Raw genomic sequence first — 16,408 nt, 5'->3', positions numbered from 1 at the left:
TTTGCCAGTCTGTGTCTTTTGATTGGAGCATTTAGCCCATTTACATTTAATGTGAATATTGTTATGTGTGAATCTGATCCTGTCATTATGATGTTAGTTGGTTATTTTGCTCGTTAGTTGCTATAGTTTCTTCCTAGCCTCGATGGTCTTTACAATTTGGCATGTTTTTGCAGGGGCTGGTACCGGTTGTTCCTTTCCATGTTTAGTGCTTCCTTCAGGAGCTCTTTTAGGGCAGGCCTGGTGGTGACAAAATCACTCAGCGTTTGCTTGTCTGTAAAGTATTTTATTTCTCCTTGACTTATGAAGCTTAGTTTGGCGGGATAGGAAATTCTGGGTTGAAAATTCTTTTCTTTAAGAATGTTGAATATCGGCCCCCACTCTCTTCTGGCTTGTAGAGTTTCTGCTGAGAGATCAGCTGTTAGTCTGATGGGCTTCCCTTTGTGGGTAACCCGACCTTTCTCTCTGGCTGCCCTTAACATTTTTTCCTTCATTTCCACTTTGGTGAATCTGACAATTATGTGTCTTGGAGTTGCCCTTCTCGAGGAGTATCTTTGTGGCGTTCTCTGTATTTCCTGAATCTGAATGCTGGCCTGCCTTGCTAGATTGGGGAAGTTCTCCTGGATAATATCTTGCAGAGTGTTTTCCAACTTGGTTCCATTCTCCCCATCATTTTCAGGTACACCAATCAGACGTAGGTTTGGTCTTTTCACATAGTCCCAAATTTCTTGGAGGCTTTGTTCATTTCTTTTTATTCTTTTTTCTCTAAACTTCCCTTCTCTCTTCATTTCATTCATTTCATCTTCTATCAGCGATACCCTTTCTTCCAGTTGATCGCATCTGCTACTGAGGCTTCTGCATTCTTCGCGTAGTTCTCGAAACTTGGCTTTCAGCTCCATCATCTCCTTTAAGCCCTTCTCTCCATTGGTTATTCTAGTTATCCATTCTTCTAATTTTTTTTCAAAGTTTTTAACTTCTTTGCTATTGTTTTGAATTTCCTCTCGTAGCTCAGAGTAGTTTGATCGTCTGAAGCCTTCTTCTCCCAACTCATCAAAGTCATCCTCCATCCAGCTTTGTTCCGTTGCTGGTGAGGAACTGCGTTCCTTTGGAGGAGGAGAGGTGCTCTGCTTTTTAGAGTTTCCAGTTTTTTTGGTCTGTTTTTTCCCCATCTTTGTGGTTTTGTCTACTTTTTGTCTTCGATGATGGTGATGTACAGATGGGTTTTTGGTGTGGATGTCCTTTCTGTTTGTTAATTTTCCTTCTACCAGACAAGACCCTCAGCTGCAGGTCTGTTGGAGTTTACTAGAGGTCCACTCCAGACCCTGTTTGGCTGGGTGTCAGCACCGGTGGCTGCAGAACAGCGGATTTTCGTGAGACCACAAATTCAGCTGTCTGATAGTTCCTCTGAAAGTTTTGTCTCAGAGGAGTACCCGGTTGAATGAGGTGTCAGTCTGTCCCACTGGGGGGGTGCCTCCCAGTTAGGCGGCTCAGGGGTGAGGGACCCACTTTAGGAGGCAGTCTGTCCGTTCTCAGATCTCCAGCTGCGTGCTGGGAGAACCACTACTCTCTTCAAAGCTGTCAGTCAGACAGGGACATTTAAGGCTGTGGAGGTTCTCGCTGAGTTTTTGGTTGTCTGTGCCCTGCCCCCAGAGGTGGAGCCTACAGAGGCAGGCGGGCCTCCTTGAGCTGTGGTGGGCTCCACCCAGTTCGAGCTTCCTGGCTGCTTTGTTTACCTAAGCAAGCCTGGGCAATGGCGGGCGCCCCTCCCCCAGCCTCGTTGCCGCCTTGCAGCGTGATCTCAGACTGCTGTGCTAGCAATCAGCAAGACTCTGTGGGCATAGGACCCTCCGAGCCAGGTGCGGGACACAATCTCCTAGTGTGCCGTTTTCCAGGCCCGTTGGAAAAGCGCAGTATTAGGACGGGACTGACCCGATATTCCAGGTGCCGTCTGTTTTCCCTTTCTTTGACTAGGAAAGGGAACTCCCTGACCCCTTGCGCTTCCCGAGTGAGGCAATGCCTCGCCCTGTTTCGGCTCGCGCACAGTGCGCTTCACCGACTGTCCTGCACCCACTGTTAGGCACTCCCTAGTGAGATGAAACCGGTACCTCAAGCAGAAATGCAGAAATCACCCGTCTTCTGTGTCGCTGGGGCTGGGAGCTGGAGACCGGAGCTGTTCCTATTCGGCCATCTTGGCTCCACCCCCGACCTTTCTAACTTCTTGGTGTAGGTATTTAGCACTGTAAACTTTCTTAGTACTGCTTTAGCTGTGTCTCAAAGATTCTGATATGTTGTGTCTTTGTATCTCTGTTTTCATTTGTTTCAAAGACTTTTTAAAAACTTTCTGCCTTAATTTCATTATTTACACTGTTTCAGGGGCAGGTCATTTAACTTCCGTGTAATTGTAGGGTTTCGATAGGGCTTTTGGGCGTTAATTTATATTTCTGTTATGCTGTGGCCCGAGAGTATGGTTGGTATGATTTTGGTTTTCTTGTATTTATTGAGAATTGCTTTATGGCTGAGTAAAGCATGTGGTCAATCATACAATATGTGCCATCTGCAGATGAGAAGAATGTATATTCTGTTGCTGGGTAGATGCCTGTTAGGTACATTTAGTCAAGTGTCATGTTTAAGTCCTGAGTGTCTTGCCTTGATGATCTGACACTGTCAGTGTCAGTGTTGAAGTCTTTCACTAATATTATGTGGTTATGTAAGTATCTTTGTAGGTCTATAAGAACTTGTTTTATGAATTTAGATGCTCTAAAGTTGGGTGCATATGTATTTAGAATAGTTACTTCTTGTTGAATTGAACCTTTTATCATTGCATAATATTATTCTTTGTCCTTTTGATTGTTGGTTTAAAGTCTCTTTTGTCTGAAAAAAATAGCAACTCCTGCTTTGTTGTTGTTGCTGTTCTCTATTTGCTTGATATATATTTCTCCATCCCTTTACTTTGAGACTATGGGTGTTGTTGCATGTGAGATGAGTCTCTTGAAGTTTGAAGGCAGCAGAGTTGGGTCTTGCTTCTTTATCCAACTTACCAGTCTGTGCCTTTTAGGTTGCTCATTTAGCCGATTTGTATTCCAGATCAAAATTCATATGTGAAGATTTGATCCTGTAATTGTGCTGTTAGATGGTTATTATGTGGACTTGATTATGTAATTGATTTGTAGTGTTAATGTTCCGTGTATTTAGGTATGTTTTTGTGGTAGCTGGTATGTCTTTTGTTTCCATGTTTAGCACTCCCTTAAGGACCTCTAGGAAGGCAAGTCTGATGAGAATGAATTCCTTTAGTATTTCCTTTTCTGGAAAGGATTTTATTTCTTCATCACTTATGAAGCAATTTGACTGGATATGACATTCTTGGTTGGAATTTCCTTTCTTTAGGAATACAGAATATGGGCCCTCAATCTCTTCTGACTTGTAAGATTTCTGCTGAATAGTCCACTGCTAGCCTGGTGAGGTTTCCTTTGTACCTGACCTGCCCCTTTCGCTAGCTGTCTTTAAGATTTCTTATTTCACATTGACCTTGGCGATCCTCTTTCACTCTATATTTTGGGAATTGCTGTCTAATGTAATATCTTTTTGGGGTTCTCTGAATTTTCTGAATTTGCGTGTTGACTTCTCCATCAAGGTTGAGAAAATTTTTATTGACAATATCCTCAGATATGATTTCCAAGTTAATTGCCTCTCTCTATCTCTTTTAGAAATTCCAGTGAGTCACAAGTTTGGTGTCTATATAATCCCATATTTCTTGGAGGTTTTGTTCATTTTTTATATCCTTTTTAAAATTTTTGTCTGCCTATGTTGATTCAAAGGAACAGTCTTCCATCTCTGATATTCTTTTCTCAGCTTGGTCTATTCTATTATTAATGTTTCCCATTGTATTATGAAATTCCTTTAGTGCATTTTTTATTTCCAGAAGTGTAGTTTTGTTCTTTCTCAACGTGTCTATGTTTTCTTTCTGCTCGTTATCAGTTTTACTGTTTTCCTTGGATTGGGTTTCAACCTTTTTCTGTATTTCATTGAGTTTCCTTGACATCTAGGTTCTGAATTATATGTCTGTCATTTCAACAATTTCAATCTGGTTAAGAACCATTGCTGGAAAGCTAGTTAGGTCATTTGCAGGCAAAAAGACACTGTGGCTTTTAGAGTTGCCAGAATTCTTGAGCTGTTTCTTTCTCATCTGTGACAGCTAATGTTTCTTTAATCTTTGAAATTCCTTTTCTTTGGATGGTGCTTCTTGCTTTTATATTCTTTGTTGCCCTTGAGGTTTTGACTATAGTGTAAATTTGGGTTTATTAGATTGTTTTCCTTTTTGGATGGTTTTAGGGGACCAAGGCTTAATTCAGCACTCCAGGGCTATGTGCTCTGTCTCTAGGGGGATAGAACGAGAACCTTTGTTTTGTTCTCTCGCCCCTTGAGGTCAAGCACCTGCTCTACCAGAGGTACTGATGTGTTCCCAGTCTACTGGCAACAGCATTCCAATCAGGGATGCTGGCAAAAGTGCCTCAGTGGAGCATTGGAGATGACATGAGAGAGTGTAATTCAACAGGGAAGCAGGGAGCCAGAGGCACTTATGTAGTGATGGAGCAGTCACGGGCAAACACTTGATCACAGGGTAGCAGGGGTAGGCTGCAGGTTACTGTACACTGGTGGGAGAAGACTGAAACTGAATCTGCACCAGTAGGGATCCATATGCAAAAGCAAAAAACTGGGTGAAAAACTGGAAGTTAAGGGCTGCTGGCTGCAGAACTATGACAGCAGCTGCTGGCAAGTGCTTCAGCAGGGCAGCTGAGGCTGTGCCCTAAGCAAGTGTGGCTATGCAGGGGCCCTAGTAGAAGCCAGCACAGAGAGGAGTGGTCAGATCAGACTGGCCCTGGCCCATGTGCAAGACAGGACTGCTTTCTGCAGACCTGGGAGCTAACAAAAGCTAAAGCCACCTGAAGAAATATGGAGAGCCTTGGGGGATGGGCATCTATGGCCATGTTCCGCTGCAGCTATTCCTGCACCAAACCCTCTGGACTCCACACAGAGTAGAGTACTGTCTCTGCCAATTCTCTGGGAAGTTCTCCCTGCCAACTAAAATGTCTCTGGGCGTCCTGGAGTCTCCTGCAGCTAGGATCCTGGAGGTCCATGGTAAGAGTGGGCTGTTCCATGTCTGTTTCACTCACTCCTTCTCTAGGAGCTGTGCAAGGCGAGGAATGAGTCATGGTGCTCAGCAAACCTATGCAGGATTCCTAGCTTCCTCCCCTTTTAGCTGCAGGGTCTGCATTCTCCCTCTATTCATTCTTAATGCCTTTTATCCAAAGATCTTTTTGGAGTATGCCAGTCTGCTTGATATTCTGGTCTTTTTCAGTGGGAGAAGCTCTTCCAGAATTCATCTAGTCAACCATCTTGGCTCTATCCCATAACTACTTTAAATGTGTATAATATACACACATGAATCTAAAGACAAAAATTGGCAGAGTGTACAAAAACAGAACTTAGCTGTATGCTGTTCAAAAGACACACTTCAAACAAAATGACAGTGATACGTTGAGAGTAAAAGGGTAGCAAAAAAAAATATGTAATGCAAACATTAATCAGTAAAAACTAGGAGTGGCTATATCAATACAAGACAAGATAGAGTTCAGTGGAAAAACAATTTCAAGGGACATTACATAATGATAAAAGGACTAATCTGTTAAGAAGATAAAGCAATTCTGAATTCCAAACAGCAAACAGCAGAACTTCCAAATACATGAAATGAAAACCAGTAAAGCTGAAGTAAGAATAGACAAATCAGTAGTTATAGTTGAGCATGTTTACAATCCACTCTCAGGCAATTGATAGAACTGCTAGACAGGAAACAAGGAAGGATATAAAAGAACTGAACAACATTATTGGTCAAGAGGATGTAATAAAAATATAGAGAATACATCCACCTACAAAGAAGAATACACAACCTGCTCAAGAGCTCAGAAAACATTTAACAAGATAGAACAAGATGAATCATAAGAAATTTAAAAGAATTGCAGTTATGTAGAGTATGATCTTTGACTAAAATGGAATAAAATTAGAAATCAATAACAGAATGAAAACATGAAAATCCTCAAACACTTAGAAATTAAATCACACACTTCAAAATCTTGCAGTAAATGAGGAAATTTCAGATAAAATAAAAATGTGCATAGCATTGAGTGCAATTGAAAGCATGACAATTTTGCATTTGAGTGCAATTGAAAGCATGACATATCAAAATTTGTGGGATGCAACTAAAGCTTTACTGAGGAAAAATATTTACAACACTAAATGCTTATTTTAGAATATAGGAAAGAAACAAATCAATAATCTCAGTTCCTACTTAAAGAGATTAGAAAAAGGAGAGTAAAATAAACCCAAAGCAAGTAGATGGAGAGAAACAATAGAGAAAAAAAGCAGAAATCTATGATACTAAAAACAGATAAACAACAGAAATAATTGATAAAACAAAAAACTAGCTTTAACAATATCAATAAAATTAATATACTTGAGAGTGACAAAGAAAAGAAGGAGAAGGCACAAATAACTGAGATCAGGAACAAAACAGGGTATCAGAACAAATCCAGCAGCCATTAAAATAATAATGAGCATAATATGAACAACTTTTCATTTGTAAAATCAACAACTTAGAAAAGTTTCTCACACATCGCAAATTGTCAAAAGTCAGATAAGAAAAAAACACATAATCTACATAGCTATTAAAGAAATAGAATTTGAAATATAAAATTTCCCCAAAAGCAGATAAGCAAGAACAAATGTTACACCAAAGAATTATACCAAATCTTCAAATAAGGACTGACGTCCTCAAGTTCAGTTTTTACAGAAGGCGTGAAGATCTAGGGAGAGTTGGGAAAAAAAGTAGCAATATTGTGCTGAGGTTTGGATTCTGTTGCTGCTCAAGTTTGGAAAACTTGAGTATATAAACTCAGACTAAAACTTAATTTTTAACTGAAATATTTCAATGTAGCTCAGTTTTCATGGTCACAAGTAAATGACTTTTGAAGATTTACATACAATATGAGTGGATATAGTATAGATTGTTGCAAGTATATGGTTAAAGAAACAAAAATATTTTAAAAAATAAACAATGTGAGTGGGTAAAGGGATAGGGCCATACCAAAAAACTGACTTGGAGTCTGGAGTATACCTTGCAATTGTTTTCCCAGAAAGACTTAGGAAGAAGATCAGTCGGTAGATGTGTTTTCACAATCAGGGGTGATGGATTCTTCTCTAATTGTTCTATACCTGAGAAATTTAGTTAAGTATAGGGAGATATTAGAGTCTCCAGAAAGGCTACATTTCCTTATTTTGCCAATCAGTTTTTCAAGACATTTTTGAGCATTATGTAATGCAGATAAATTCTGAACCAATCACAGGCATTTCACCACATTACTAGAGTCAGTATTGTGTAACATTCAAGGATACATATTCTGAGGTTAGCCACCCTGAGTTCAAATGCTGACTCTATCACTTAAGCATTGTGAGACACTTTGAAAGTATCTCAGAATCTCTGTACTTCACTTTCTCCATCTCCAAAATGAGAGATAATAATACCCTCTCTAATAATTTGGAGTTTTATTGTACCTGTGCATTGCTGTAAATGACTATTTAAATGTTTTCTTCATGCCAAAGAGATATCAACAACTAGTAAGTCTAAAACTGGCTATTGTGTTGTATATCAGGTACTGTAGCATAGATGATGTTAACTTTGTATATAATATCAGCTGTTGTATCTATATTTTCATTATATCCTATATGTGTCATATGTCTGTCCATGTATGTATGGACAGTAAAAATGTGTAATCTTTAGATATTAGCTTAAGTCTCTAAAGTCATACAACAAATATGTGGTAGAACTTGGTTTCAAATTAAGGTCTTAAGATAGATGATACATAAACTTCTTATGCAATCTTTTTTGTTCCACAGTATTACTTATATACAGTCTAAACTCTAGAATACCTGATAATCTTACATAATCTTGCTATCTCTGAATAGAAAGGCAAACCCACACAAAAGTGCATCTGACTCACTCATTGAAAACAATACTTTGTTTTAAATGTTCACAGTAATTCACTGCATATGCTAAGAAGTCATTCAGCCTCTTACATTTTTCTTTTAATGTTCTATAAAACACATTTTGACTTCATAGTTTATTTACTTGTTTGTTTACTGCATGTCCCCATGTCCCTTCCCCAACCTCACTCCTAAACTTATACTAAAATGGAGATTTCATAAGAACAGAGATGTAACTTGTTTTGTTCATAAATAAATGTCCATAGAGAAAAGTGACTAGCACATGGTTAGTATGAAGAAGACTATTTAATGTCAGTAGACACAGGTTTGGCAGACAGGAAATTAAAAAATGTGAAAATCCAAGTTAAATTTGAATTATCAGATAAATAGCAGGTTGTTTTTAGCAAGAATATTTCCCTTACAACATTTGGAAAGTACTTATATACTTAATAAAATGGTTATTTATCTGAATTTGAAATTAATTAATTGTCCTGTATTTTATTTGCCAATATAAATGACTGTAAGCATAAATTACTATACAACTCCACCAGGGATTTTACTATGCCTCTACTGATCTAGCAGCTACAGTCACTTTACCCAGCATATAAAAATGAGAAATTGTAATCTTCCACAACTCGTTATTACTTAATGCCCATTACATGAACTTATGTCTGTTTCTTTTAAGAAGTTTTTCTCACATCTGTTGTTCCTTGTTCCGCATTCAGCTTCCCTGAAAGATTTCTCAATTTCCCCTATTTTGCAATCATTTTGCCAAGTAAGTCTTTTAATGAACCCTTTATATCCACAAGTATGAGTGTTAGCAATGTATAAAGACAATAAAATTATCCACATTCAGGCTCTAGAGTTTGTTTGTTTGTTTGTTTGAGACGGAGTCTCGCTCTGTCACCCAGGCTGGAGTGCAGTGGCGCTATCTCAGCTCACTGCAAGCTCCGCCTCCTGGGTTCACGCCATTCTCCTGTCTCAGCCTCCCGAGTAGCTGAGACTACCGACGCCCGCCACCACGGCTGGCTAATTTTTTGTATATTTTAGTAGAGTCGGGGTTTCACCGTGTTAGCCAGGACGGTCTCGATCTCCTGACCTCGTGATCCACCCACCTCGACCTCCCAAAGTGCTGGGATTACAGGCGTGAGCCACTGCGCCCGGCCGAGAGTAGATTTAAATGCTGCAGTTTACCCTCATCTACCTGATGAACTTCAGCCATTCACTGTCAGGCAATGCTGCATAACCTCCCTCTCTATCCCCAATCCTGCCTTCCATCTGTTATCCCTGACTCCCATGTCTCTGATTACTTTGGTTCTGTCACTTTTTCATTTCATACTTTCTATGATTCTGAAGTCTTGCCTCCCTCTTGAACTCATTTGGGTTCCTCACCCCAGCATAATCCCTCAGTTCCAAGCTTTCCAAGGATAGGCATGTTTAAGAACATCAAGCCATAACATAGTCATGTTTAAGAACATCTTGTCATAAATATTTGTTTTAAGAATCTTTGCAGTTTGCATTTTAAGTCCTTGACAAATTAAGCTGAACTTAATGGCTTAGGAAACAACTGGGATTTTATATTTGTAACTTTGAAAAATTGAATATAGTTTTAAAACAAAACAAAACAAAAATTGGCATTTGCTCTGTGAATTCTGGCAATGACATAGAAGGACTGACATCCTGCCAGTTGATCCGTCTCTGCCTATGAAAGTAGCTAGTTCAGTCAGCCTGCTGAGGGGCACCTCCATTGTAGAAGAGGATTTGGATATTTCTCTTCACATTGGCATACAGGTCTATCACCATCCTACTACTTATTTGTTTCCCAGGATTCCAGCAGCATTTGAGTGTCAAGCTTCACTTCTTGAATACCCCTCTCATTTACTTACAGAACACCATACTCTTGCATTCCCTCTTAGCTCATTTTTTTTGTTTCCTTTGCTAGCCTCTCTTTCTCTACCTAATTTCTGCATATTGATGTTTTTCACAGCTCAGTGCTTCTCTTCTCGTATTGCTCCACAGGCTTTCCCTGGGCAATCACATTGATTCCAGTGTCCAATTATGCTGAGCATTGCCTAATGAATATATTTTTACAAGCTCCGAATACCATCTTTTTAATTAATTATAATTTTAACTGATTTAAATATCCAATGTCATCTCAAAGCTAACATTTCACAACTGAATTATTAATAACCCTACACCCAGATGTGTTCCTCTCCAAGTACTTTTCCTTGCAAGCAAATGGTTCCATAGTCCACTTGCTTGATGAAAAATAAAACTCATTTTTTTCATTTTCTTCATATTTCTTTTACAGTCTATCAACAAGTCAAAAATATGTCTTATCTAGCATCTTCAATTCCACCTCTACCAAGCAAACTGTGGAGTCTTTGTATTTAAAACAACAACAAAAAACAAAAACTCTACAATTTTTCTTGCATAAAACCCTTCAATATCTTCCTCAATGTTCTTGGAATAAAATGAGAAAATATGTTAAGAATTACAAGTCCTACATGATCTATCCTAGCCTAATTTCCAATTGTTTTGCATCCCACTTTTTCCTTCTTTCATGGATCATTTTAGTCTATATCAAGATCTTCCTGGAATATGCTTTCCAGGATTGTATCCTGGGATATTCTTTCCCCAAGTATGTACAACTTTTTAATCTCAATTTGGAGTAGATACCCCTTGTTAAATTAAGTTTAGACTAAAGCTGTCATCTTACATATTTTAAGTTTGGCTTAAAGGTTTCTCTATACATAGTGAATTGTAACCTAACTGGATGTGTAAACATATTACATTCTACTGTTGTGCTAATCACCAAGTTTTGGCCAATCAAAGGTGGCCAACTCTTCAGACTGTTCAAATAAGTCAAACACTAAACTTTAACTAAGCCAGCTGTTTCTATATGTCAATTCTGTTTTCTGTATGTCACATTCCTTCCTTCCACAAACCATGTAGCTGTTTTGGAATCTCTGAGGCTATTTTGGCTCAAGAGGCTGCCTGATTTGTGAATTGTCCTTTGCTCAATTAAACTCATTTAATTTGATTTGTCTAAGTTTTTTTCCTTTATTACCCACTTAAAGTAAGCTTTCCTATTGTTTGCTTCCACAGAACCCTATTACTTGGCTATGTAAGACTACTAACGTTGACATATTGTTATTTACTTTTTAACATCAAAATATTGCTGTAAGCTCCTTGTGATACAATATACAATTTCTAATCATTATATCTCTATACCATAGCACAGTGAATAATTCTTTACAAGCATTCCATAAATATTTTGTGGAAGAAAAATTAATAGTATTAGTGAATTCTATGTTTTAAGAAAATTTGCTTCTTATTTATTAATTACAACAATGTCCTAAATTAGGAACTTACTGATCTAATCAGACAAATTCTACCAAATAAAAGTCAGTTAAGACATAAAAATATTGTTTATTTTATCAATCAAATTTGTAATTGTTTTGTACAGTAAGACTCTTTCATCTTTGATATCATACCTGGATATACAACAGACAAAAATAAAGTTTCTTCATATTCTTCAGTTTTATATTGTTTGCCAGCTTCCATTTTATGTCACCAAATCTACTCCAGTTTCAGTGAGTCACACATACAATAATGCATATGCTGTCTAAATAATATTACAAAATAATAATTCCAAGTGGGTTAAATTTACCTGATGTTTTTAATCCAGGGAGAGTCATTTCCAACATTGGAACTTTTTCAGTAATAAAACCTCGCTTACATTTTTCAATATCTCCATCATTTAGAATCATGTCTATAATTTCACTAACCCAAGTAGTACCTGTGACGAAAGGCAACATTTTCAAAATAATTACCCAAATTGCACGGGAGAGGGAGAAGAATTTATTGGAAACACTACCATCTTAACACATTCTATTACAAACTTAATTCCCCTTTCTATGCCCCAAATGCCAATTTTAATATACTAAAATAGATGGCTGCACAAAATGAATATTAACTTTATTTAGAATGATAATGATTTTATGGACAAGTTGATTTCCAGGAAACAAAAATTGAGGTCGGACTTGAATTTGTCAGGCCACAGAACTCACCTGATTTAGGATAAGTGGCTATCACAATGTCATCTGGTCTGCTATGGAACTGTTCAATTTTTTCCCAGTTGCTCGCAAAAGCACAGGTAATGGGATAACCACGGACCAACTTCAGATCTTTTCGCAGAATATCTTTTGGGGAAAGCATTTTAATACCAGATTGTACAAATATATAATAGATTGACAGTCGTTCTGGAGAAATATAGAGAATAAAAATCAGAATCTGAGTAAGTAATGTTGGTCTTAAGACACTGCAATTTGTCACAAAGTAAAATTGACCTTTAACATTCTGGGCACATGGAGATCTAAGTACAAAGGGCATATTTTGTGGGCATTAGGTGCAGTAGATTGCAAGAGCAATAACTGGCTCCGTGACAAGCAGGACAAAGGTCTCTAGTGGAAGTTTTGCAAAGAAATGAAACTGCGTATCTCTCTTTGAATTAAAAAGCATGTTTTGGCCGGGCACGGTGGCTCACGCTTGTAATCCCAGCACTTTGGGAGGCCGAGGCGGGCGGATAACGAGGTCAGGAGATGGAGACCATCCTGGCTAACATGGTGAAACCCCGTCTCTACTAAAAATACAAAAAATTTGCCGGGAGTGGTGGCGGGCGCCTGTAGTCCCAGCTACTCGGAGAGGCTGAGGCAGGAGAATGGCGTGAACCCGGGAGGCGGAGCTTGCGGTGAGCCGAGATCGCGCCACTGCACTCCAGCCTGGGCGACAGAGCGAGACTCCGTCTCAAAAAAAAAGAAAAAAGAAAAAAAAAGTATGTTTCACAGAAATATGGCAAAAACAGTCTGAACAATCTGACTTAAGGCAAAATAAATCCACTTCTCATTATTGCGACTTCAGCTATACTTCATTTTTCCTTACAGAAAATTTGCTGTCATTCTGACCTTTGATTTTCAGTTGGTAATTCATCTTTTTTCTTTGTGTGCTTCTAAGATTTCTTTCTTTATCACTCATTTTGAGCAAGTGGATTATAATATTCCTAGGTGTCGTTATTTTCGTGTGTGTGTGCGTGCACGTATACATTTTAGCTTTACTGAGCTTCTTGAAATTGTGAGTTTACAGTTTCCATCAAATTAGGATAATTTTCAGCCATTATTTCTTCAAATATTTTTTTTCTCTCTCTCTCTTTATGAGACTATAATTACGTTTATATTAGGCCATATGAAGTTGCCCACAGCTGAGAGATTATCTATTTAGTTTTTTAAAAAGCTTTTCTCTGTGTGTATTTCATTTGGGATATTCTCTATTGCTATGTCTTTGTAATTACTAACCTTTTCCTCTGCAATGTTTAATCTGTCTTTACTCCTATCCAGTGTATTTTTATCTCGGGCTTTGTATTTTTAATCCCTGGCTGTTCAATTTCAATATGTTTATATTTTTTGTTCTCAACTTTTTAAGCATACTAAATACGGTTATAATGAATTTTTTTCTTTGTTAACAGTAACATCTGTATAATTCTATGTTGTTTTCAATTGATTGATTTTTTTCTCATTATGGAAGGCTTTTTCTCCTTGTTTACATGTCTGATAATTTTTTATTGGATGCTTGGTGTTCCTGTTACTTCTTCTTGATTAGAAGCTGTCATTGATAATTTTTTGTGTCAACCTGACTGTGCCAAGGAGTCCCCAGACATTTGGCCAAACACTATTCAGAGTGTTTCTGTATTGGTGTTTTAGGACTAGATTAATATTTAAATTGGTAGACTGAGTGATTGTCCTACCTAAGTGGGTGATCTTCATCCAATTAGTTGAAGTCTGAGTAGAACAAAAAGGGTGATGCTCCTAGAAGTATTCCTTCTACCTAATTGCATACATATTATGCAAAAGTGAATGAATATTGAGGGAGCCAATACCCTTTTCATACTGTCTGCTAAAATTATATAGACAAATTGATTCCCCATGTAGCAAGTAGCTTATATTATATATTTATAGCATAATTTCTGGTTCCATTTCATGTCTTGGTTCATCCTTTGCCTTTTCTTTATTTATTCATCTTAATTTAATTTGTACTATTCTTTTAGATGCATAAAATTGATTTACAATTTCTATTCAAATTACAGTCCATGTACAAGCCCCATGTGTTATTGGCCTTATCAGAGAGCTTGTTAGAAGTGTGGAATCTCAGGCTTCAACCCAGAATCAGAATCTACATTTCAGTAAAATCCTCAACTAATTTGTTTGCACTTAAAACTTGAGAAAATGACTTTAAACTACCTTTAATTATCTAATGATACAGGGTGTAAGTAAATGATTTATCAAAATGAATTCAGGGTCTTTTAAAACAAATTGTATTGATTGTGCTTCGTGTATATGATCTCTAATCATTGCCTATCCTGAAATGATAAGTCTTACTTTCATTTTGTGGATAAGATTAGGAAACAGATCTTCAGAGCGTCTGCCCAAAGAAACACAGAAAAGGAGTGGCAACCCAGGAATGGACTTTAGTTTGCCCAGCTCTGTTCATGTGATCATACTGAAAATTTACCGTAGGCCCAACCCAGAGTCAAAAATGTCCGTGATTTATCTCATTCAAACAAGAGTATTTACAGATTGGAAGGGATTTTTGCTTTGACAATGAAAATCCCCTGTGACAAAAAGGTCAGGCTCGTCATGCTGTAAAATTGTTGCCAGAGAAGGATGGAATGAGTAAGAAGATGAAAATAAGGCAGCTGATTGTGAATATATGCTAGTCACCTCTGGGAAGTGGGTGTGTCCAATTCAGGAAGCTACAGGGTATTAGGCATGAAATAGCATTACCTTGTCATGACCAGTGGATACATGATGAGTTCTGAATAATATGGGGAGAAGAGTACAGAGGGGAGGACTGGAAGATGTCAAATAATTAATATAATTAAACTACATATGCTGAAAGATGATTTATGAATGACATTTACTTTAAAATCTAAAAATTAGTTCATAAAATATTTTAAACCCTATTGGAAAGGAACAGGCAATTTAAAGTAGTTGTAAATTATATATGGGATCTCAAGACTTCCTATTTAAGATGAGCCATAGGCTGAAAATTAAAATGTCTAAAATTGACTTTAAGAAATATTAATGGAACAAAAGAGAAAAATAAAAAACAATGCCTATTTTAGAAGAAACTGAGTCATTTAACATTAAAACTATATTTTTCTGTCAATTAGAAAAAACAATTTCTTTCATTTGTCATGCTCTGACAAAGTTTAGCTCTATCTGATACACATCAAATCCAGCTACTTAAATAAATGTGGTAAATGACATATTTTATATTCTGGAATGCACCTTAAAGGTGTGCATATGTGCATATGTGTGCATGCATGCATGTGAGTGGGACTGGATGAAAGACGGGAGCAGAGAAACGAAAACTTGAAAAAGATTTCTTTTTCCTTAAGTGGCTTACAGTTTCATGAGAAGACCTCCATTCCTTGTATGCTTCAGTTCCATTAAATGTAGAAAAATAAAATTGAACATTGAAAGCTTGAGAGATTTTAGACAGCATAAACAACAAGAGTTTCCTATAAGAAAATTGGAATTATGCAAAAGACTTTCTAATTATAGAGTATGTTCAAAACAGAAATTGTTCTAAGGCACACAGTATTCTGCAGGGGTGGGACAAAACTTCAAGGAAAGAAATTGAAAAGCAAATTTTACCTCGCAATTTAATCCCTTTGTTCAGTTTCCATTTTCAGCCAGTGAAGCTGCTGTAGAGTAACCATGGGAAACGGTGGTGATTCTGGCAGGGAATGGGGAGCCCAGGAAGGCTCCTGGCACCAGAAAAAAACAAGTTCAAGGTTTGATCTGAACGTAGCAATCACTGAGTTTACAGGCAGCTAAGATATAAAAAGGTTAAACTACCCACACCCACAATCACACACACATACATACACACACATGAGGCAAGTTCCACTGTTTCAACAGCTAGCAAAGCCAGGAAACCAGGAAGTGGTTCAGGGTGGTGGCCATGTCAGCAGGGGCACAGGTTGTTTAGATTCTAAGCTCTCTGCAAGCTTCAAAGGGTCTGAGAAATGCAAAGGGAAAGAACATGAAGGGTCAATGGATCAAACTTGTTGCTTCTCTGTATCTTATAAGAATGTCTTCTAACAATTTTGGCCATAACAGAAATAAAAATTGGTTTTGTGTGTGTTTGTGCATGTGTCAGTATATGTTTCCATCTGGAATAAACGTGAGTTTCTAATATCATTAAATATCAAACATATTAAAGATGAAATGATTAATTACTTTGGCATCAGAAACACAAATACTCTAATCATTTTTACAACTCTTGGCTTTTTCTTCTTTTGGTAGGCAGAATC

The 16,408-nt window shown here is 37.6% G+C and overlaps 1 protein-coding gene across 1 annotated transcript in view; it reads right to left on the bottom strand.

Moving 5' to 3' along the window:
- SULT1B1 (sulfotransferase family 1B member 1) overlaps positions 1–15,884 on the bottom strand; it is a 39,244-nt gene extending 23,360 nt beyond the window's left edge. Inside the window, exons 1-4 of the mRNA XM_055296242.2 lie at positions 15,747–15,884; positions 12,105–12,296; positions 11,705–11,833; positions 7,166–7,263 (exon numbers count right to left, since the gene is read on the bottom strand). Coding sequence (XP_055152217.2) covers positions 7,166–7,263; positions 11,705–11,833; positions 12,105–12,252 — 375 coding nt within the window. The 5' untranslated portion in view covers positions 12,253–12,296; positions 15,747–15,884. The remainder of the gene's footprint in view (positions 1–7,165; positions 7,264–11,704; positions 11,834–12,104; positions 12,297–15,746) is intronic.
- Between the last annotated feature and the right edge of the window lie 524 nt (positions 15,885–16,408).

This window comes from Symphalangus syndactylus, chromosome 10 (assembly GCF_028878055.3).
Source record: "Symphalangus syndactylus isolate Jambi chromosome 10, NHGRI_mSymSyn1-v2.1_pri, whole genome shotgun sequence".
Classification (NCBI taxonomy): domain Eukaryota; kingdom Metazoa; phylum Chordata; class Mammalia; order Primates; family Hylobatidae; genus Symphalangus; species Symphalangus syndactylus.
Note: the sequence above shows the minus strand (reverse complement) of the source record. Positions and strands in the feature narration are given on the sequence as shown.